Consider the following 17,496-nt stretch of genomic DNA (forward strand, 5'->3'; position numbering starts at 1 on the left):
GGGTGCGCCAGGGATGCCCATCCAAACTACTTGTATCCAGCTGACATTTCTCATCACTTCGCCGCTTGGGGTGGGGGCTTATTTAAATATATACATTTTTAAATCTTTTTTTTTTTTTAATTCAAAAAATAGGGGTTATTTCAAAAGTAAAAGCTCCTTTTGGCAGAAAACCCTTTCTTTTTAGCCAAAAGCTCTCCCAGGACCTCTGGGCCACGCTCCAGGTCCGCTCCTCTGTCCTCCCTGGTCCGAGGCTTGGGGCCACCTCCCCAGTACAAAACGCCTCCCAGTTTCCAGCACCTCTGTGCCCCGATCTCCCCCCACCAGGCTGGGCCCTGCAGGACTGGCCAGAGCAGGGGGTTCCCTGTGATTCCCCAATCCCTGGGGTCTCGGTGGGGTGCTCAGGGGAAGGGCAGGGGCTCCTGGAGGCACCCCCGATGCCCAGGGTCTGGGGTCCCAGGGGGACGTGCAGGGCTCAGGCTGGATGGGGGCTCCCACGGGTGGGCCTCCGGGCTGTCCCCCCCGAAGATGGTCAGGATGGGGAGGAGGAGGGTGTCCCCAAAAGGACAGAGGGGCCCGATCCGGTGGGCAGGGAAGCGGAAGGGGTGTCCCCAAAATGACAGAGGGTCCCAATCCAGAGGGTGTGTGGGGGGGTGGTGTCCCCAAAAGGACAGAGGGTCCTGATACGGAGGGTGGAGTGTCCCCAAAAGGACAGAGGGTCCTGATCCACAGGGTGGAGGAGTGGGGGGTGTTGTCCCCAAAAGGACAGAGAGTCCCAATCCGGAGGGGGGGTGTCCCCAAAAGGACCTCTGGTCCCAATCCGGGGGGCAGGGGAGTGGGTGGTTGTGTCCCCAAAAGGACAGAGGGTCCCGATCCGGAGACAGGGTGTCCCCAAAAGGACAGAGGGGCCCGATCCACAGGGTGGGGGGGTGGGTGGTGGTGTCCCCAAAAGGACAGAGGGTCCCGATCCGGAGGAGGGGTGTTCCCAAATGGACAGAGGGTCCCAATCCGGGGGGCAGGGAGGGGTATCCCCAAAAGGACAGAGGGTCCCGATACAGATGGTGGGTGTCCCCAAAAGGACAGAGGGTCCCAATCCTGAGTGGGGTGGGGGTGGGGAGGATGTCCCCAAAAGGACAGAGGGTCCCCATCCTGAGTGAGGGAGGGGTGGGGAGTGTGTCCCCAAAAGGACAGAGAGTCCCGATCTGGAGACAGGGTGTCCCCAAAAGGACAGAGGGTCCCGATCCGGAGACAGGGTGTCCCCAAAAGGACAGAGGGTCCCAATCTGGAGGGCAGGGGAGTGGGTGGTGGTGTCCCCAAAAGGACAGAGGGTCCCGATCCGGAGGGGGGTGTCCCCAAAAGGACAGAGGGTCCCGATCCGAAGGCCGGGGGGGGTGTCCCCAAAAGGACAGAGGGTCCCGATCCGGAGGCCGGGGGGGTGTGTGTGTGGGGGGGGATGTCGGACCGTGGGACCCCGGGGAGGGGTTTCGGGCGGGGTGCGCCCTGTGCCCCCCCCGTTCCCGGTCCCAGCCCGCTCGGGGGCGGGGCGCGCCCAGCCCGGCGCGGCGGCGGCGGCGGCGGCGGCACCGAGCCCGTCCCGGCTCGTCCCGGCCCGTCCCGTCCCGTCCCGTCCCGAACGGCCCCCGCGGAGCCTCCGCCGCAGCCGGAGCAGCACCGGGCTGCGGCCGCGATGGCTTCGCCCCCCCCCACCGCCGCCCCCGCCGCCGCATGAAGGTGCGTGGAACCGGAGCGGGCGGGGAGGCGGCGAGGAGGGACCCGGGATCGGTGCCGGTAGCCCGGAGCCGGCAAAGAACGCGACGAACCGGGCTGGAGCCGGGGATCGGTGCCGTTCGTTCCCCTCCGCCTTCGTCTTCTCGTCTCCCCCCGCCTTCGTCACCGCCGCCCCCCGGGGGACCCGGGACTGACGGGAACCGGCTTTCGGGGCTCCTCAAGAAGATGCACTTATTCCGGAGCTCAAGCTACGAGATCCGGCTGGAGGGCGAGGGGAGCAGCCTGCCCCGCATCCAGGGCATCCGCTGGGTGAGTGAGGGGTCGGGCGGGAGGGGGACGGAACCCCCCCAACCCCGAGAGACCCCAGGGGACGGTCCCCAAACCGAGGAACCCCCTTTACAGCCAGCTGCCCCCTCCGCCCCCCTCAGCATCCCTCCTTGCACCGGGGGTCTGCGCGTAGCCGGCCGCAGGGTTTCGGGGAACGGGTCCGGGGCGGGGGGGGGGGTTCGGTGAAGCCCCTGCAAGGGCCAAGCGGGGTCCCCCGGGTTTATGGCTGCCTCCAGCCCCGTTTCCTAAGCAGGACTTTGCAGGGCAGGGCTGGGCCCTTCCCTGCTTTCCCAGCTGATCTGTGACCCGAGCCCTGCTCCCCCCTCGTGTTTGCTGCCTGCGAGGCGAAGCGTGCAGGGAGCGAGGCGAGGCGTGCAGGGAGCGTATTTTCGCAGCCGCCCGCCCTAACCCCTTCTCTAGGCAGAGCTGGCAACCAGGCATGAAATGAGCCCGGTGCTATTGTGCTCCGGCACACGGCGGCCGGGCAGCGCACCCCAACCCCGAGCGTGTGAACAGGAAAGATCTTCCCTGCGGCCCTGCAACACGCGGGGTTCAAAACGTTCCCTCCCTGCCAGGTCACGGTGTTTCGACAAGAGAAACTTATCGCTTGGCGGCGGGACGGTGCTCGGCATCACGTCCTCCCTGCCTGGGTCCGTGCTGTCCCCTGGCCAGGAGCTGCTGGTCTCTTGGGGGTCCCTGGGGTGCAAAAGGCACCCGGTCCCCGCTCTGGGTCTCTTCTCTGTCCCCTCTGGGCTGGGAGATGACCCCGGAGCCTGTTCACCTGCCCCAGCTGAGCTTTGTGACTTTCCCCTTCCCACACTGCTTGACCCGAAACAAACATTTTTAAGGAAAGAAGTGAAATTACTTCAAGGCAACAACCCCCCTTTCAGCATTTCTATGCAGCATGCAAGCTCCTTCACAAATAAGAAAGCTTTCTTCTCTTTTCCCCTTTTTCCTGATTTTTTTCTCCCCAGTACTCTTAGGAACTGAATTCTTGGGAGGGTTTTTTTAAGTGGCAAAAAGCCAGGGAACTCGGGAGAGCAGCAGGCTGGAGCATTACTGTGCTAAACTGCCAGACTAGGATAAATCTGAAAAAATCTGGCAGCACAGTGGCACGTGCAGTGTGGCAGGAGTGTCCCCTCCCCAGGTAGCTCCCTGTGCATGGGGACAACCACGGGCCATTTGAGGGGAATGGATGTGATCTTTGCAGGGAAAGGGGGTGTTTTCCCCACTTTTTGCAGGTACTCCCAGCGCACCCATTCCTCGGGGCAGGTATGGGAGAGGTGAATGGCAGGGAACCGTCTGGCTGTGCCCTGGAGCAGCAATATTGTCCCTTGTCCCCGTCGCTGCAAGCCTACGGCTCCTGGAAGCTCCTCCTCGCATCCTGGCTCCATCTCATTCCTCCTGGGGACCTGTTTGCCTGATCCCAGTGCCAGCAAATCCCTTCCAGCTCTGCTCCTTGCTACGAGGCTCCAGCCCAGGCTCCCGTTCGCTGGCATCAGTGGGATATCACAGCCCGGTGTCCCCAAGCAGCTCCGTCCTTCACCCTTCCCAGAGTACAAGTGCCATCGTGCCGGCTGTCACTGCGTCCCTGGAGAGGACGGATGGGACAGAGCGGGTCCCCCAAGCCCCCCTCCCCGACGAGGCTCCCGGGGGGGGCAGCAAACCCCTGGCTGGCTGCCGTGTCTTTTGAGGCTGCGGATGGGCGAGGACTTTCTCCGGAGCCGTAAAGCCTGAAATAACTCCTGTTGTTTTCCTTGGGATTCCAAACAAAAGCGGCGCGTGAGCGCGGAACGGTCGCTGCCGACCTTGGCCGGCCGCCCGCCGCTGCCGGATTTCTGGAGACAGGCAGGATCTCAGCAGCCGCGTGTCCCATAAGCAGGAAGATGGAAAGAGGCAACTCCTTAGGAAGCTGTTTGGAGATGGCAGCTGTGTTGCTGTGACAATTAGGCAAGGGGTGAGGGTGGGGAGGGCATCCTGTGGGTCTGGACCTAGGAGCTGGGGAGCAAGGATGCTTCAGGAAAGGGTTTTTGGGGCCAGCCATGAGATTTTTGCATGTGGTTCAGACCTGGTCTGGCAATGAGAAAACCCCAGGAGGGAGAAATCGCTCCGAGCACTCGTCCTTAGGCAGGGTTTTTCTCAGTCTCCTTCAGTGTCCTTGTGAGCGCAGCTTGGAGCCGGACCATGGCACGTCCTGGCTCCCTGCCTCAAGGACAGACCTCACTTACAGGATGACAGAAAAGGCTGTTTGGGGACTGGAGCAGATTTTGCTTGCACCCAAGGGGGTGACATGGACCTCCAGGTCCCACGGGACGTAGCTCCACGCTCTGGCCACAGCCTGGCTCCTATTTGCAAACATTTGCTCTGCAATTGCCGGTGCGTTTCCTGTTCCACGGGGCGGTCACGAGGCTCAGGAAAGTTTGCAGAATGAGTAAGTCACGGTGTCCCAGCCTCAGCGGCAGCGTGGCCGGGTCGGGAGCGTCCCCAGGGACCTGCTGCGTTCGCTGAGCTGCTTGTTTTCCATCCGCTCCCCAAATCTCTCCTACACCAGTTGCAAACTGCTGGGGGCAGGTTGGTTGCTCGAGCCATCCGGGCTGGCCAGAGGAGGATGGGGAAGCCCTGGGGGTATGGAAAGGGCTGGAGGAAATGAGGGAGCAGCCTGAACCGGGCAGGGTGTAAGCAGGCAGGGTTTGGGACGGGCAAGCAGGCAGCGCAGGGCAGAGCACCCACCTGAGCACCCACCGGGTGTCCACCTCCATCACCCTCCTGCCTGGGCCAGGAGGTGCCAGGGCTTTTTGGTTTCCCCTCAGCTCCTGGTAGGTGGGTTTGTCCTTGAATTCATTTGCAAGGAAGGTTTCTGCAGCTAATTACTCCTCCCCTTGGCTTCCTTAATTGAGGCTTTCATCCGGACCGTCCTTCTTGCTGGGGTTGCTCAAACCTTCCCAGCCAGCCCAGAGCCAGCAGATCTGAGGAGGATCTGGCCCAGAAGACACCGTGTTTCGAGTGCCCACCACCTCCACGGCCAGCCCGGAGTGCTGCAGACCCCTTACAGCCAGAAATAAACAGGGGGGACCACAAAAACTTCCCCTCCAGATGACCCCCGTGCAGGTGAAGACACCCCAAGGAAGGATGGCCCTCACCCCGTCTCGGGGTTAATGCTCAAAGTGCATTAACTGCCTCGGCCAGGGCAGCGCGTGGAGAACAGGTCTGACGGGTGCTCTCAGCTTCCCCCAGCCCATGATTTATGCAGCAGAGAAGCCGAGATGAAAGGTTGTTTATTCAGGGCCATGGCCATGCGGAAGCCCTCATCCCTCTGGGCAGCACCTGGATGGGAGCGCGGCCGGCTTTGCACCGGGATTAGGGCTGCAGCTGGGGTGGGTAATGGCTCATCCCTGCGTTGCTCTGCTTTTCCCTGGAGCAACCCCTCCCCAGGGGAAAAAACCTGGGAGAAAAAATGAACACAAGGTCTAAAAAGCACCTGCTGATGGGGAATATCCAACGGGATGAGTGGTCGTGGAGAAGCTGAGGACTCAAGCGTAGCCCGGCAGGGATCGGCATCGCTCCCGGCGGAGCTGAACCCGATGCCGGGTTGTGCCGTGGTTGTCGGCAGCCGGTCCATCCCGGAGAGCGGGGACCCGCTGCGGGGCCGCGGCTCAGACCGCAGCGTGTGCTGCTAAGGGAATCGGTCCCCAGCTATTCCTGATGCTCTGATGACGGATCGCTCCGGGAGGGACTCCCCGGGCCAAAAAGGGGGATGCTATTTTAGGATCGGTAAACAGTGAAGGCATTAAAGAGGAGCCAGTTTAGAAAACAGCATTGGATCAACTCACCACGTGCGGATTTAAGTTAAATAGAGCAAAAAGTTGGTGGGTGATGGGGGTTTTCCATCCCCAAAGGGAGTGGTTTTGCACTTTAGGCTAAGGGAATACTGAATTGCCGGTGAACCAGCTGTGCTGTGGATCAGTGAGGTTTCCTATTTTGCTCTCTTCCTACTGACACCCATCCCACTATTTGCATTTTTTTACAGCTGTCGAGGCCTGAGTTCACATTGTCAGTCGCCGCCACGGGCTCCTGCTTGAGCTCAGAGCCTCTGACCACAAGCGAGGGAAATTTGGGCTTGTTTTCTTCTAATACGCTTTATTTTAGGCATGTCCCTATTGAATTTTACCCGCTGCTGTTTCTCCATACCCAGCATGTGCTCAGTGACTTTTTGCCTTGCTGATCCATTGTTTCCAGGATCTCCCCTAAAATCCTTTGGAAAAACAGCTTCATATTCACCAGCCCTTCAGTACCAAGGGAAGCACGAGGTTACACATCACCCATAGCAATTCGGCTGCCGTGCTCCTCTGGGCACCAGGGACCTCGCGTCCCGACGGTTTATTACAGCTGATTTTTCGGGATTTATTGGATAAGTTTTTCTGGCCGTGCTGTTATTTGAGACCAGTCCCCGGACACATTGCCTGCAGGGAAGGGTTTGGGCATGTGCTCCTCGGCTCTCTGCCACCCTCGTCATCTGCAAGAACTCTTGCTCCCCATCGTCTGCCGTGGGACAGGCTGGCCATGGGTCCTGTCCTTGGTGTCCTCTGCAAGCTGATCCTCCAGCTCTCCAAGTCTTTCTTGGGTTGTTCCTGTAACCTGGCGGAGTTTGGGATCTTTTCTGTCCTCTTTGTTTGGTCCCAGCTTCAAAGCTGAAGGAAACCCCCCAGGCTTTAGACATCTCTCCCTCCCCTGAGGCTGTGCCAGCTTCCCCAGGTCTTTCTGAAGTCCGTCTCCTCCAGTGGCAAGCTCCATGTCTCAAATACGATGTCTTTGATCCCTGTTTGCAAAGATTTTACTTTTCACTTCCTTCTTTTATCTCCCAGCTCCCTTATTTGAATGCACTTCCCTTTCTGAAGTTAAACATAACCGCGGGGGGTTGCTGGGGGTTCGGTCCCCGGTACACACGTGTGTTTTCAGCAAGATGGGGCAGAGTAAAGGCTTTGCCGTGGTTTTAGGAGATCGGTGCTGGTGAGCATGCAGGGATGTTTGCCTCCTCGCCTGGTAAAGAGCTGAGGATGAACTGTGCCTTGGGGGAGGCAGGAGCTCCCCTGGGGGGTGTGGGATGAGGGGGGGCCATGGCAGAGCCCACCCAGCCACCAACCCCCTTCTTTTTGTTTTTTCCAGACCCCACTTTTGGACACTGAATCCACCCTGGACTACGGACACAGCCTTACCCAGGTGGGTGGGCTGGGAAAACCCACAAGGACATGAGTTTGGGGAGGGCGGGGGGGTGGAGAAACATGCCTTGAAGGCAGTGAGGGGTGGGGGGCCAGAGCACCCCCATTCCATGGAGTCCTCGGCTCGGCTCTGGGCTGCTCGATCCCTTGGGCTCAGTCATTCCCAGGGGTGGGTGATGGAGATCCCGGGGTGCTGGGGTGGGCGTGCGGGTGTTTCGCACCTTGGCAAGGCGTTGGGGGCACAGTTGACCGTGCGAGGTATGCCACCCGCGCCCTCCCCGCTTCCCCTGCAAGCCGTATAATCCCTTCCCATCCCCAGGCATCCTCGGAGAAGATCTGGCGAGCCGGGAAGCTCCTCTTCATCCACCTCACCAGCACCCGCCCTGGCCTCATCCGGGACCACAAGCATCACCTGCGGCATCACAGGTGGGACGCCCGGCACCCCTGCCACGCTGGGGGGCACCGCGGGCCGCCGAGGACCCCGGCAGCCCTCCGAGGACAGCAGGACTTCTCCTGCCCATCCCAGGGAGGGGTTCCCCCGGGGTGCCGGGTGCCGCAGCTCCGTTTCGGGGGCGATTCTCACACCCTCTCCCCTTGCAGGCAGTGCTGCTCCGGGAAAGAGCTGGTGGACTGGCTGCTGAGCGCCGGGCTCGCCGTCCAGACGCGCAGCCAAGCCATCGGCATCTGCCAGGTGCTGGTGGATGGAGGAGTCCTGACACACGGTGAGGGTGGGCGGTGGCAGCCCCCCGCGCGGCGGTGGGGTCTCGCGAGGCGAGATGGGTGCACTGGGTGATGCTGGGGTCTCCCATGGGTGCACGCGGTACCCAGTGGGTCTCTCGTGGGTGCACGGCCGAGCTCATGGCGCTCTCCCCTCCCCGCAGTGAAGCAGGAGTGGCATTTTCAGGACAAGGACACCCAGTTTTACCGTTTTGCCGAGCTGGAGCTGAGCCCCGAGCCCAGCACTGTGCTTCGGGATGCGGAGGAGCTGCTGGAGGCACTGGCCTTCCTGGCCCAGCTGGGTCCCGACGCGCTGCTCACCATGGCCCTGCGCAAGCCGTGAGTGACTGGGTGCTCCCCAGGGGCCAGGGGGGGACATGGGGCTCATTTTGACCCCGCTCCATGGGGGTCTGGAGCACCAAAGGGGCTGCTGTGGATGGGGTGACCTGAGCATCTCTTCCACGACTGTCATATGGGGTGGAGAAAGAGGCTGCCCGGCCAGGGCAGGGGTGTCCATGCCTGGAGAGGGGTGTCTGTGCCCCGGGACGGGGTGGGCAGAGGGGGTACAGATGGCTGCTCACGCCCCGCTCCCCTCCCAGGCCTGCCCAGCGCACAGAGGATGAGCTGGAGCTCATATTTGAGGAGCTCCTCCACATCAAAGCTGTGGCTCATCTCTCCAACTCGGTGAGTGTGGCTGTGCCCTGCTTCCCCCACAGCGTGTATGTCCTCCCTAACCTGCTCCTGGTCCCCAAATCCTCCTGCATCCCACCGCTTCCCACCTGGGCATCCTCTCCCGGCCCTCTCTGAGCATCCCTGGGCACCCTTCCCACCTTGTCCCCTGTGCCCATGCGTGTCCCCTCCTCGCTCAGCTCCGGGCTGGGGTGACCCTAATGGCAGGTGACCCTCTTGCCGCAGGTGAAGCGGGAGCTGGCGTCCGTGCTGATGTTCGAGTCGCACCAGAGAGCAGGCACCGTGTGTGAGTATCGTGTGCCCCAGGAGCCGTGCAGGGCCGGCCGGTCCCCCAGGAAAAAGTCCCCAGCCCGGGGAGGATGGCTGGAGCCTTTGCCATCAGTGTGGATGCTCCTGATGTCTCTTCGTGGACTAGGGATGGAGGGGACCGGAGCACTCGCTGCGTTCGCCTGGGCTGGGAGCTCAGGACGGGGGGGCTGAAGAGGGATGCTTGGGGCTCCCCCTCTTCAACTGCTGGATGCTGCCGTTTCCCCTGCAGTGTTCAGCCAAGGAGACAAAGGCACATCGTGGTACATCATCTGGAAGGGCTCGGTGAACGTGGTCACCCATGGCAAGGTAGGTGCGTCCCTGCACAGCGAGGGTCTCCGGACACCCCATGTCACTGTCCCCCAGCAGGGACGGGGGCTCCCACCCCATCCCTTACCATCCTTGCTCCCCCCGACCCAGGGTTTGGTGGCCACCCTGCACGAGGGGGACGACTTTGGGCAGCTGGCGCTGGTGAACGACGCGCCCCGCGCGGCCACCATCATCCTGCGAGAGGACAACTGCCACTTCCTCCGCGTGGACAAGCAGGACTTCAACCACATCCTCAAGGTGATCAGGGGGCTCACACGGCGCCGGGTCCGAGCCGGGATGCACCACGCACCCTCTCCGTGGTGTTTGGAGGGGAGGATGCTCTTCTGCGTGCCAATATGGGGGTTTGGGGTGCAACCAGCCAGCCAGGCGTTGCGTGATGGATCCGAGCTGGGCTGATGGCTGGTTTTTCTCCCTAGGATGTGGAGGCCAACACCATGCGCCTGAAGGAGCACGGGAAGGTGGTGCTCGTCCTGCAGAAGAACCTGCAGGGTGGCAGCAGCCAGTCAGCCACGGCACGGAGCAGCAGGTGACAGCAGCCTGTCCCCATCCCTCCTTGCAGCCATAAATACAGCCAAAGCCGATGCTGCCTGTCCCCCTGCCTCCTCTGCTGCTTTCTGGCTTCCCTTGGAGGAGTCTACTGGGAGGACCGTGTCCCTGGAGGGGAAACGGGGATGCCAGGCCATGCTGACCACTCGTGTTGGGTGGCCCGGCATGGTGGCCAAGCCCAGAGCTGGGGTGCCGCTTCCCTGATGTGGCCGGTGCTCTGCCCACCAGGTACTTTGTGATGGCTGGGACGCCGGAGAAAATCCTGGAGCATCTGCTGGAGTTCATGAGGCTCGATGCCACGCTCTATGACCCCATGGGTAGGTGGGGGATCTCCTCCCTGCTTTGGGGACCGTGTCCCAGAGCCACTCTGAGATGGGCAGGGGGCTACGGACAGGGTGCCAGTGGAGGGACCAGCACCGAGTGGGGCTGCCTTATTCCCAGTGTTCAACCCCAAAAAGCTTCTCCTCTCATCCTAAAATGCCCCGTTGGGACTGGGAGAGAGAGGCAGCTCCAGGGCTGAAAGCGTCTCCTCTCCCACATCCCGCCACCTCCCTCTGCCTCTGGAGAGGAGCAAAACCGGGTGAGACGGGAACCAGGAGATGTCCCCAGTGGGTAAAAAATCAGAGCTGCCGTGCTGCCCTCATCACCGGCTGTGTTGGAGTTAACTCACTGCGAGGGCTGCACTAAAAGTGATTTAATTTTCCTTCATCCTCCAAAGCCTGCAACCTTGCCAGCCCTCTCCATGGTGTTTAGGAGCAAAAAAATTACCTGCAATGAGCATGGTCACCGTGGTGGGGGAGACCACAGGGCAACCCCACGCAGGGCACGGCTGACCCTTTCTCAGTCAGCCCCACTGCCTGGCTGTGATCCTGGCTGTCCCCAACCTGCTGGACACCACGAAGGGTGAATGATGGTGGCCTGATCTCTTGCAGATACACTGCTGGGGGATTTCCTGCTGACTTACACCGTGTTCATGCCGACCTCGCAGCTCTGCAGAGCTCTGCTGCACCAATATCCTTCTGCGGCTGGATTTGGGGGGGGACCGGGTTCCATCCTACGTGATGCATCGCCCCCTTCCAGGCACCAGAACGTTCAGCTTGGTCCCTGTCACCCTGGTGGGACCTCGGGGGTTGGCCAGGGGACCCCCAAATCCCCCAGGCTCTTGGGCACAGGGCATACCCCTATCTCCCATCCTATCCTGGTTGCACACGTACGGGGGTCCCCACCTGCTCCCCACCAACCGTGTTGGTGCCCTTGACTGGTCCCAGTTTCCGCGCGGAGCCCCTGGAGGGCTCGGAGCAGGAGAAGGCCACCTATTCCCTGCACAAGCGGCGGAAGATCCTGAGGCTGGTGAGCCAGTGGGTGCTGCTCTACGGGCGGCTGCTGCAGGGCGACCGCAGCACCACGGCTCTGCTGCAGGTACCAGGAGTGGGGCGGAGAGGGGGGGGAGAATGTCCCCAGGGGGGTCTGGCTGTGACCACCCCACGCTGACCGCTGAGGCATCTTCCTCCCACAGAACCTGGCGGACCTGGCGAGCCGGGACCCTCGCCTGGGTGGGCTGGTCCAGGAGCAAGCACAGGACCGCCGGCGGCCCCGAGCGTGAGTCCCCCAGGGAAGGAGGGACATATCCATCCAAAACAGACCCTGGGTCTGCCCCCCCATGCCACTGCTGATGCCCATGTCCCTGGGTCCTGCACCCCTCGTACCCGGGGGGGGAGTTTGTACTTTTCATGGTGCTGAGCTTTCAGCCAACGAAGCAATGATTGCCAAGGCTGGGGGGATGCCAGCAGCTCTCAGGCCACCTTGTCCCCAGCGTGGGATTTTCCCAGCCCCAGGGAGGGTGTCAAACGCTGCCAGGACTCCCCTGTGGGGCAGGGATGCTCGGGGGGAGCTTGGGGGCCGCAGGACCCGGTTCTGTCTCCAGCGCAGATGTGGGCTGCGGGGCTCTAACACCGTCTTGCTCCTCTCTCTGCAGGCTGGAGAACGGAGACGGCAGCGTTTCTCCCCAGCCCAAGGTAGGGGTGGCCCTGGGGGGGTGCCAGGGATGGGGGGGGGGGGGTAGTGGAAAGCTGGGTCACCCCTGCCCTCTGGGGACCCCCGGCAGGAGGGGTGGCCGGTGGGGAGGCATGCTCCCTGCTCTCTTCCACCTTGGCCGCAGGCTCGGAGCTCGGGGAACTGGCTCACAAGCCAGGAGGAGGCAATTTTGAACAGCAGCTGTGCCTTAAGAGCCCAGGACAAAGGTATGGCCGCTCACGGTGGGGACTGTCCCCTCCCCAGCAGCTGGGACACTAAAGCCCTCTCCCCCCCGCCGTAGTGCCCTACGAGATCTACAGACCGGACCATTCGTGCCTGATCACGGTGCTGCCCGTCAACGCCTCGGTGCGGGACGTCTTGCGGTCCCTCGCCCCCCGGCTCGGCCGGGATGGGGAGCACATCCTGGTGAAGGTGAATTCGGCCGGAGGTGAGCGGGCTCTCCCAGGGATGCCACCGTGCGTGGGCTGCCACTGCGCCACGGTGACAGTTGCCCCGTGCCCAGCCAGGATCTGGCCCTTTCTCCATCCCGGCACCGACCGTCCTCTCTCCCGCAGATAAAGTGGGGCTGCAGCTGGATGCCGTGGGGGTGTTCACAGCGCTGGGGCTCAACGAGAGGCTCTTCGCCGTGAGCGTGGAGGAGCTGGGCAGCCTGGTGAGCACCGGGTGGGGGGGTCGCCAGGATGGGCAGCACCGGGCTGGCCCCCTGAGCGGGGTTTGGGGCTGCAGTGCTTCCATAGCAGCTCAGGGTTGGGGGTGTCCGTCCCTCCCTGCTCCTCTCCCCCCTGGGGAAGGGGCTGGCGTTGCCCTCCCTGCTGCGGCGGCTAACGGCAGGAGGGGTCAGGCGTCCTCTCCTGCGCACAGACCCCCCACCCCGAGCAGCTGGGACCCCATGTCGGCTCCTCAGAGACCCTGGACCTCATCAGCTCCAAGGACCTGGCCAGCCACCTCACCGACTACGACTGGAACCTCTTCAAGAGCATCCACCAGGTAGGGCCAGCGCCCAGACTGCAGCGGGAGACGCCTCCGGGGTGGCTTTCGGGATCCCCCTCAGCTGCCGCCTTGGGCTTCGCAGGTGGAAATGATCCACTACATCGTCGGGCCGCAGAAGTTTCACGAGGTGACCACGGCCAACCTGGAGCGGGTCATGCGGCGCTTCAACGAGCTGCAGTACTGGGTGGCCACGGAGCTGTGCCTCTGCCCCGAGGTGGGCAGGCGAGCCCAGCTCCTCCGCAAGTTCATCAAGCTGGCTGCACAGTGAGTGCCTCACCGCCCGCATCCCGCTCCTGCGAGGACGGAGCCGGTGGCGACCTTCTCGCCTGACTCTGTCCCCGCCTGCAGCCTCAAGGAGCAGAAGAACCTGAATTCCTTCTTCGCGGTGATGTTTGGTGTGAGCAACACGGCCGTCAGCCGCCTGGCCAAGACGTGGGAGGTAACCGCCTCCGGGCTGCTGCCAGCCCTGCGAGGTCCCCCGTGGTCTGCAGTGATGGATCGGGGTCCCCTGGCTTGGGCAGCAGGCAAGGGTGGCCCGGGTGCTGGGGTCCAGGCAGACCCTGCACCCATAAGCTCTGAGCAAGGGAGCTGCTAAGGGCAGGGAGCGCATTTCCCACCGGGCAGGGGGCCAGGATCAGCCCCTGGGTCTGACTAGACCTGGGCAGGGGCCAAAATACCCCATACTGGAATGGCAACGGGCTCCGAACATATTGCTCACGGGCACCCGGAGCGGGCGGTGTTGCAGAGCCCACGGAGGTGGAATGAGGCGGGTGGAAAGCAGGAGGTTCTGGGAGAACTGGAGGGGGTCTCTGGGGGTGGGAAAGCCGGGGTGCCGGCACCGGTGACCCTCTTTCTGTGCAGAGGTTGCCCCACAAGATCCGGAAGCTGCATTCGGTGCTGGAGCGGATGCTGGTGAGCGCAGCCCCTTCCCTCCCCTTATCCCCCTTCCCGGTAGGGTTTGCCTCTGCTTCCCAAAAGCTGCAAAATCACAGGGGTGCCGTGGAAGCAGTGGCCCCCCCCACTTTTTTCCCCTGCACCCGTGGCAGGCAGCAGCCAGGGCTGTGTCCCCTGCCTGCCCCGTGCTGAGGTCCCGCTCCGTCCCCAGGACCCGTCGTGGAACCACAGGGTCTATCGCCTGGCCGTCGCCAAGCTGAGCCCCCCCATCATCCCCTTCGTGCCCCTTCTCCTCAAAGGTGGGTACCTCAGCTTGGAAGCTGGCCGGCTTTTGCTGGGGGTGCCGGTGGGAATGGGTTGGGCTGGGGTGGCGGGGATCCCTTTGGATACATCCAGCCCTCCCCAGGGAGCAGGAAGCCAAATCTGATCCCTAAATCCCCCTCCCCAGACATGACGTTCATCCACGAGGGCAATCGCACGCTGGCCGAGAACCTCATCAACTTTGAGAAGATGGTGAGTGGGGCGGGTTGGCTCCCCCCGGACCCCCACTTTAGGGGACCTGCTGTCCCCCCATCCCCTGGGATGCAGATCCAGAGCATCCCCGCGGCATTAGCGCAGACCCCCCGGCAGCCAGGATCCCTGGGGGGCACGGGGCAGCCGCAGCCGCCGCTGAAGCCAGAGGGGACTGTGTTTTACCAGCCTGGGAGCAAAATGGGGCCAGGTGACAGCAAGTGACCTTTGTGCATTGCCCACAGCACATGATGGCAAAGACCGTGCGTGTCCTGCAGCGCTGCCGGGGCCACGCGCATGGTGAGTGTTCCCGGGTGGGGGCAAGGATGGGGCTGGGCACCGGCGCTCCTTTGGGATGGGGCTGAGCTCCTGCTCTCTGTCTGCACCCAGCTCCGCTCTCCCCGCTGCGAAATCGCTCCCCGCACCGGCCAGAGGACCCCAAGGCCGTCAGGATCTCCACATGTACGTCTGGGGTTCGCCCATCCGTCCCCCACTCCTGCGCTGGGAGACCCCCACCCCTCGGGGCTACGTGGAGCTGGATGAGGCCAGCCCGGGGGAGCGTGCACCCACCGTCCGTGGGGGGAGGGAATCCTGTGGGGACATCCTGAGGGCATCAGCCTGGCCATAGTGGGTGAAAACTGGTCGAGATGCTGTCGATGCCTCGGAGTACCCAGGGATGGAGGCTGAGCTCCCTCTGCTGAGTGGTGCAAGCCCGTGGGTTGCACGCTGCTGGCTGGAGGCACCAGTCAGCAACTCCTCGTCCTGAAGAGCGTCACGGAGTGCTTCCAGCGTGTCTGAAGCACTCTAGTTGTTAGGGAGCAGGCTGGGGCATCGCATTGCCCCGTGGAGCAAGTCTGTCCCCGCTTGCTCCTGCTCCTTCAGCTCCAGTGGGTTTCTGGAGGTGATGGAAGGGATCCGTGAGCTGAGGGAGAAGGGTTGGAGGGGATCCACCAGCCAATGGAGGTGGGATGGAAGGGGATTTGTGAGCCAGGGGAGAGGTGATGGAGGGGATCCATGAGCTGAGCAAGAGGCGATAAAGAGGCATCCTCCAAGCTGGAGGTCATACAGAGGTTCGATGAGCTAAGCTAGAGGTGATGGAGGGGATTGAGCCAAGCCCGCAGCAGTGGAAGCGGATCAGTGCATCAAGCAAGAGGCAGTGAAGGGGGATCCATGAAATGAGCCAGCGGTGATGGAGAGGGTTGGCAAGTTGAGCCGGAGGCGATGGAGGGGGATCAGTGAGCCCAGCCCTGATCTCAGCTCTCCCTGGCAGGCTCGGAGCAGTCCCTGAGCGTGCGAAGCCCCGTCTCCACCTGGGCGTACCTGCAGCACCTGAAAGCCATCGACAGCCAGAAGGAGCTGCTGCGGCTTTCCCACGACCTGGAGTCCTGACCGGGATGGACGGCCGGAGGGCCGGAGGGGGACCGGAGGAGGGATGCGGCAGCCTGTCTGCCGGTGGCGGGGGCAGCCCCGTGGCTCTGCTCGCAGTAGCACTGGGCACAGGGCTGTGTTGGAGCCAGCCGAGAGCAGCCTCTGCTCGGCCGTGCCACCGGCTGCGGGCACCAGGTCTGGCACCGCAAGGCAGCCGGCAGCCCATGTCGGCTGCGGGCAGGCGAGGGCCATGGACAGCAGAGTGAGCAATAGAGGTATTTTTGTATGCAAGGCTGCACTCCCTTTTCTTCTCCATGCAGCAGCCTGGATTCACTCCCTGCACTGGCCCCGGGGGGAGGAAGGAGCCCTGGCTGCCCCCCGATGCTGCCCACCCTGGAGGTGCCAGGCTGGAAGATGCCCCATCCTCCTGGAGGGACGCAAGCCAGAGCATCCCTATGAGCAGGGAACGCCACGTCTGTCTCCAACGGGGTGCAGACACCCAGGCTGAGCTCAGGGTCTGGCTCATGCTGCCCCACGGATCCTGCAGGCAGCCCCAGAGGGGACGTGCCCTTCCCTCTGTCCTGTGTGTCCCATGGGAGGTGCTGGCTGTGTCCCCTGTCCTGGCCTCTGGGAGCTGCGTGACCCCAGCAGCCACAGGGGAGGTATCTTGATCTTCCCCAGGACTGTTGGGGCTTAAACCAGCCCATGCTGCCAAACTTTCTCCGTGCCTCAGTTTCCCCACATGGATGGGGGCAGGACTAGCCACGTACAGCCGTGACGCAGAAGCAGGACAGCATCCCTCATGGAAGGAAGCTGTGGTGGCCTCGTGGTGGAGATGGTGATCTGCTCTGGCGGTTCCCAACCCATGCCCGGTTGCTGCTGGGCCACGAGCAGGGGTTTGGGGACGATGTCTTTGAAGGAGGCAGAGCTGACAGACCCCAGGGGTGAGGAGCCCCAACCCTCCACCCAGAGCATCTCTGTATGCGCACAGAAGAGTTTTAGCAATGACCTTCCCAACGCTCTGAGCAGGCCTGGATGAAGCTACGGGGTGCAGGGGAGATCGCAGCCCCTAAAAGCTCCCACGTTTGGAGGGTACCAGTGTGGGGGAGGCTCGCAGCCCCTGGCAGGTCCATGCCCCAGCTGGGACACCACGGAACCACAGCACGGAGCCACAAGCCAAAGCCCCCCCAGCCTTGCCCCAAGTACGGCTGGGCTACGAGGGGCCAGAGCACTGCTGCATTAATTGCTCTTTTCAGTCTCGCCATGCAGATGAATGGGTTGCTTAAAATAAAAGTCCCCATCATACCTAAATAATGTTTCAAGCCGTGCAGCCAGCTAAGAGATGGGATGTGGGTTCCTTGCAGCTCCCAGCACCACGTCCATCCCAGGACCACCAGTTGCCCCGCAATGCGAAGCCTGGCTTGGTGGTTCCCTGCAAGGCAGTGGGTGGCCGTGCTCGATGGGGACCACGTTTTGACACCTGGCATCTCCCAGGTTTCTAACTCCAGCCCCATGCATGGTCCCAGCAGCATGTGTGCCAGGGCAAAGCAGAGAGGCGATGGCGATTCCTTGGCATCTGGACCCAGCAGCCCAGACTTCCCGCAGTCACCTTTCCCAGGATGTTTGCCCTGAAGGACCAAAGGAGCCTTGAAATGAAAGAGCTTGTGCATGGGGAAGGAAGGGTTAAACCAGAGTTGCACATTTTCTGGGTGTTTCTGGGCCTGCAGATTACTTTCAGTCTGCAGGTTGGCTGGCTGGGTCAATGGATGTGTCTTGGGGCTTTCCCTTCCTCGGCTGCAGGCGGAATGCTGGCCCGGTCAGCTGGCTTGGCTGGAGAAATCTC

At 62.5% G+C, this 17,496-nt stretch overlaps 1 protein-coding gene across 2 annotated transcripts; it reads left to right on the plus strand.

Moving 5' to 3' along the window:
• Window positions 1-1,562: 1,562 nt before the first annotated feature.
• On the plus strand, window positions 1,563-16,971 carry RAPGEF3 (Rap guanine nucleotide exchange factor 3). 2 transcript variants are annotated; one of them, XM_075049522.1, is made up of 27 exons: window positions 1,563-2,034; window positions 7,216-7,269; window positions 7,588-7,694; window positions 7,869-7,990; window positions 8,150-8,324; window positions 8,585-8,669; window positions 8,901-8,961; window positions 9,214-9,290; window positions 9,402-9,548; window positions 9,728-9,837; window positions 10,086-10,174; window positions 10,790-10,868; window positions 11,126-11,276; window positions 11,374-11,456; window positions 11,833-11,872; window positions 12,016-12,097; window positions 12,172-12,318; window positions 12,446-12,543; window positions 12,753-12,878; window positions 12,964-13,145; window positions 13,230-13,320; window positions 13,743-13,793; window positions 13,987-14,074; window positions 14,224-14,288; window positions 14,531-14,585; window positions 14,676-14,747; window positions 15,556-16,971. In XM_075049522.1, exons 1-27 carry the CDS (start codon window positions 1,723-1,725, stop codon window positions 15,672-15,674), a joined length of 2,868 nt encoding a protein of 955 aa, XP_074905623.1. In that variant the 5' UTR covers window positions 1,563-1,722; the 3' UTR covers window positions 15,675-16,971. The 2 variants fall into 2 exon arrangements, 1 of the variants encoding a protein (XP_074905623.1); XR_012653345.1 differs by lacking the exon at window positions 15,556-16,971 and having other exon boundaries at window positions 14,475-14,585; window positions 14,676-14,692.
• The last annotated feature ends 525 nt before the right edge of the window (window positions 16,972-17,496 follow it).

Source organism: Buteo buteo, chromosome 17 (assembly GCF_964188355.1).
Source record: "Buteo buteo chromosome 17, bButBut1.hap1.1, whole genome shotgun sequence".
NCBI classification, from domain to species: domain Eukaryota; kingdom Metazoa; phylum Chordata; class Aves; order Accipitriformes; family Accipitridae; genus Buteo; species Buteo buteo.

Coding starts and splice junctions, on each gene's coding strand:
- RAPGEF3 (XM_075049522.1), top strand. CDS start 1,723: ATGAAGGTGCGTGGAACCGGAGCGGGCGGGGAGGCGGCGAGGAGGGAC. Junction 8,962..9,213: donor CCAGAGAGCAGGCACCGTGT/GTGAGTATCGTG, acceptor TTTCCCCTGCAG/TGTTCAGCCAAGGAGACAAA. Junction 11,277..11,373: donor GCACCACGGCTCTGCTGCAG/GTACCAGGAGTG, acceptor TTCCTCCCACAG/AACCTGGCGGACCTGGCGAG.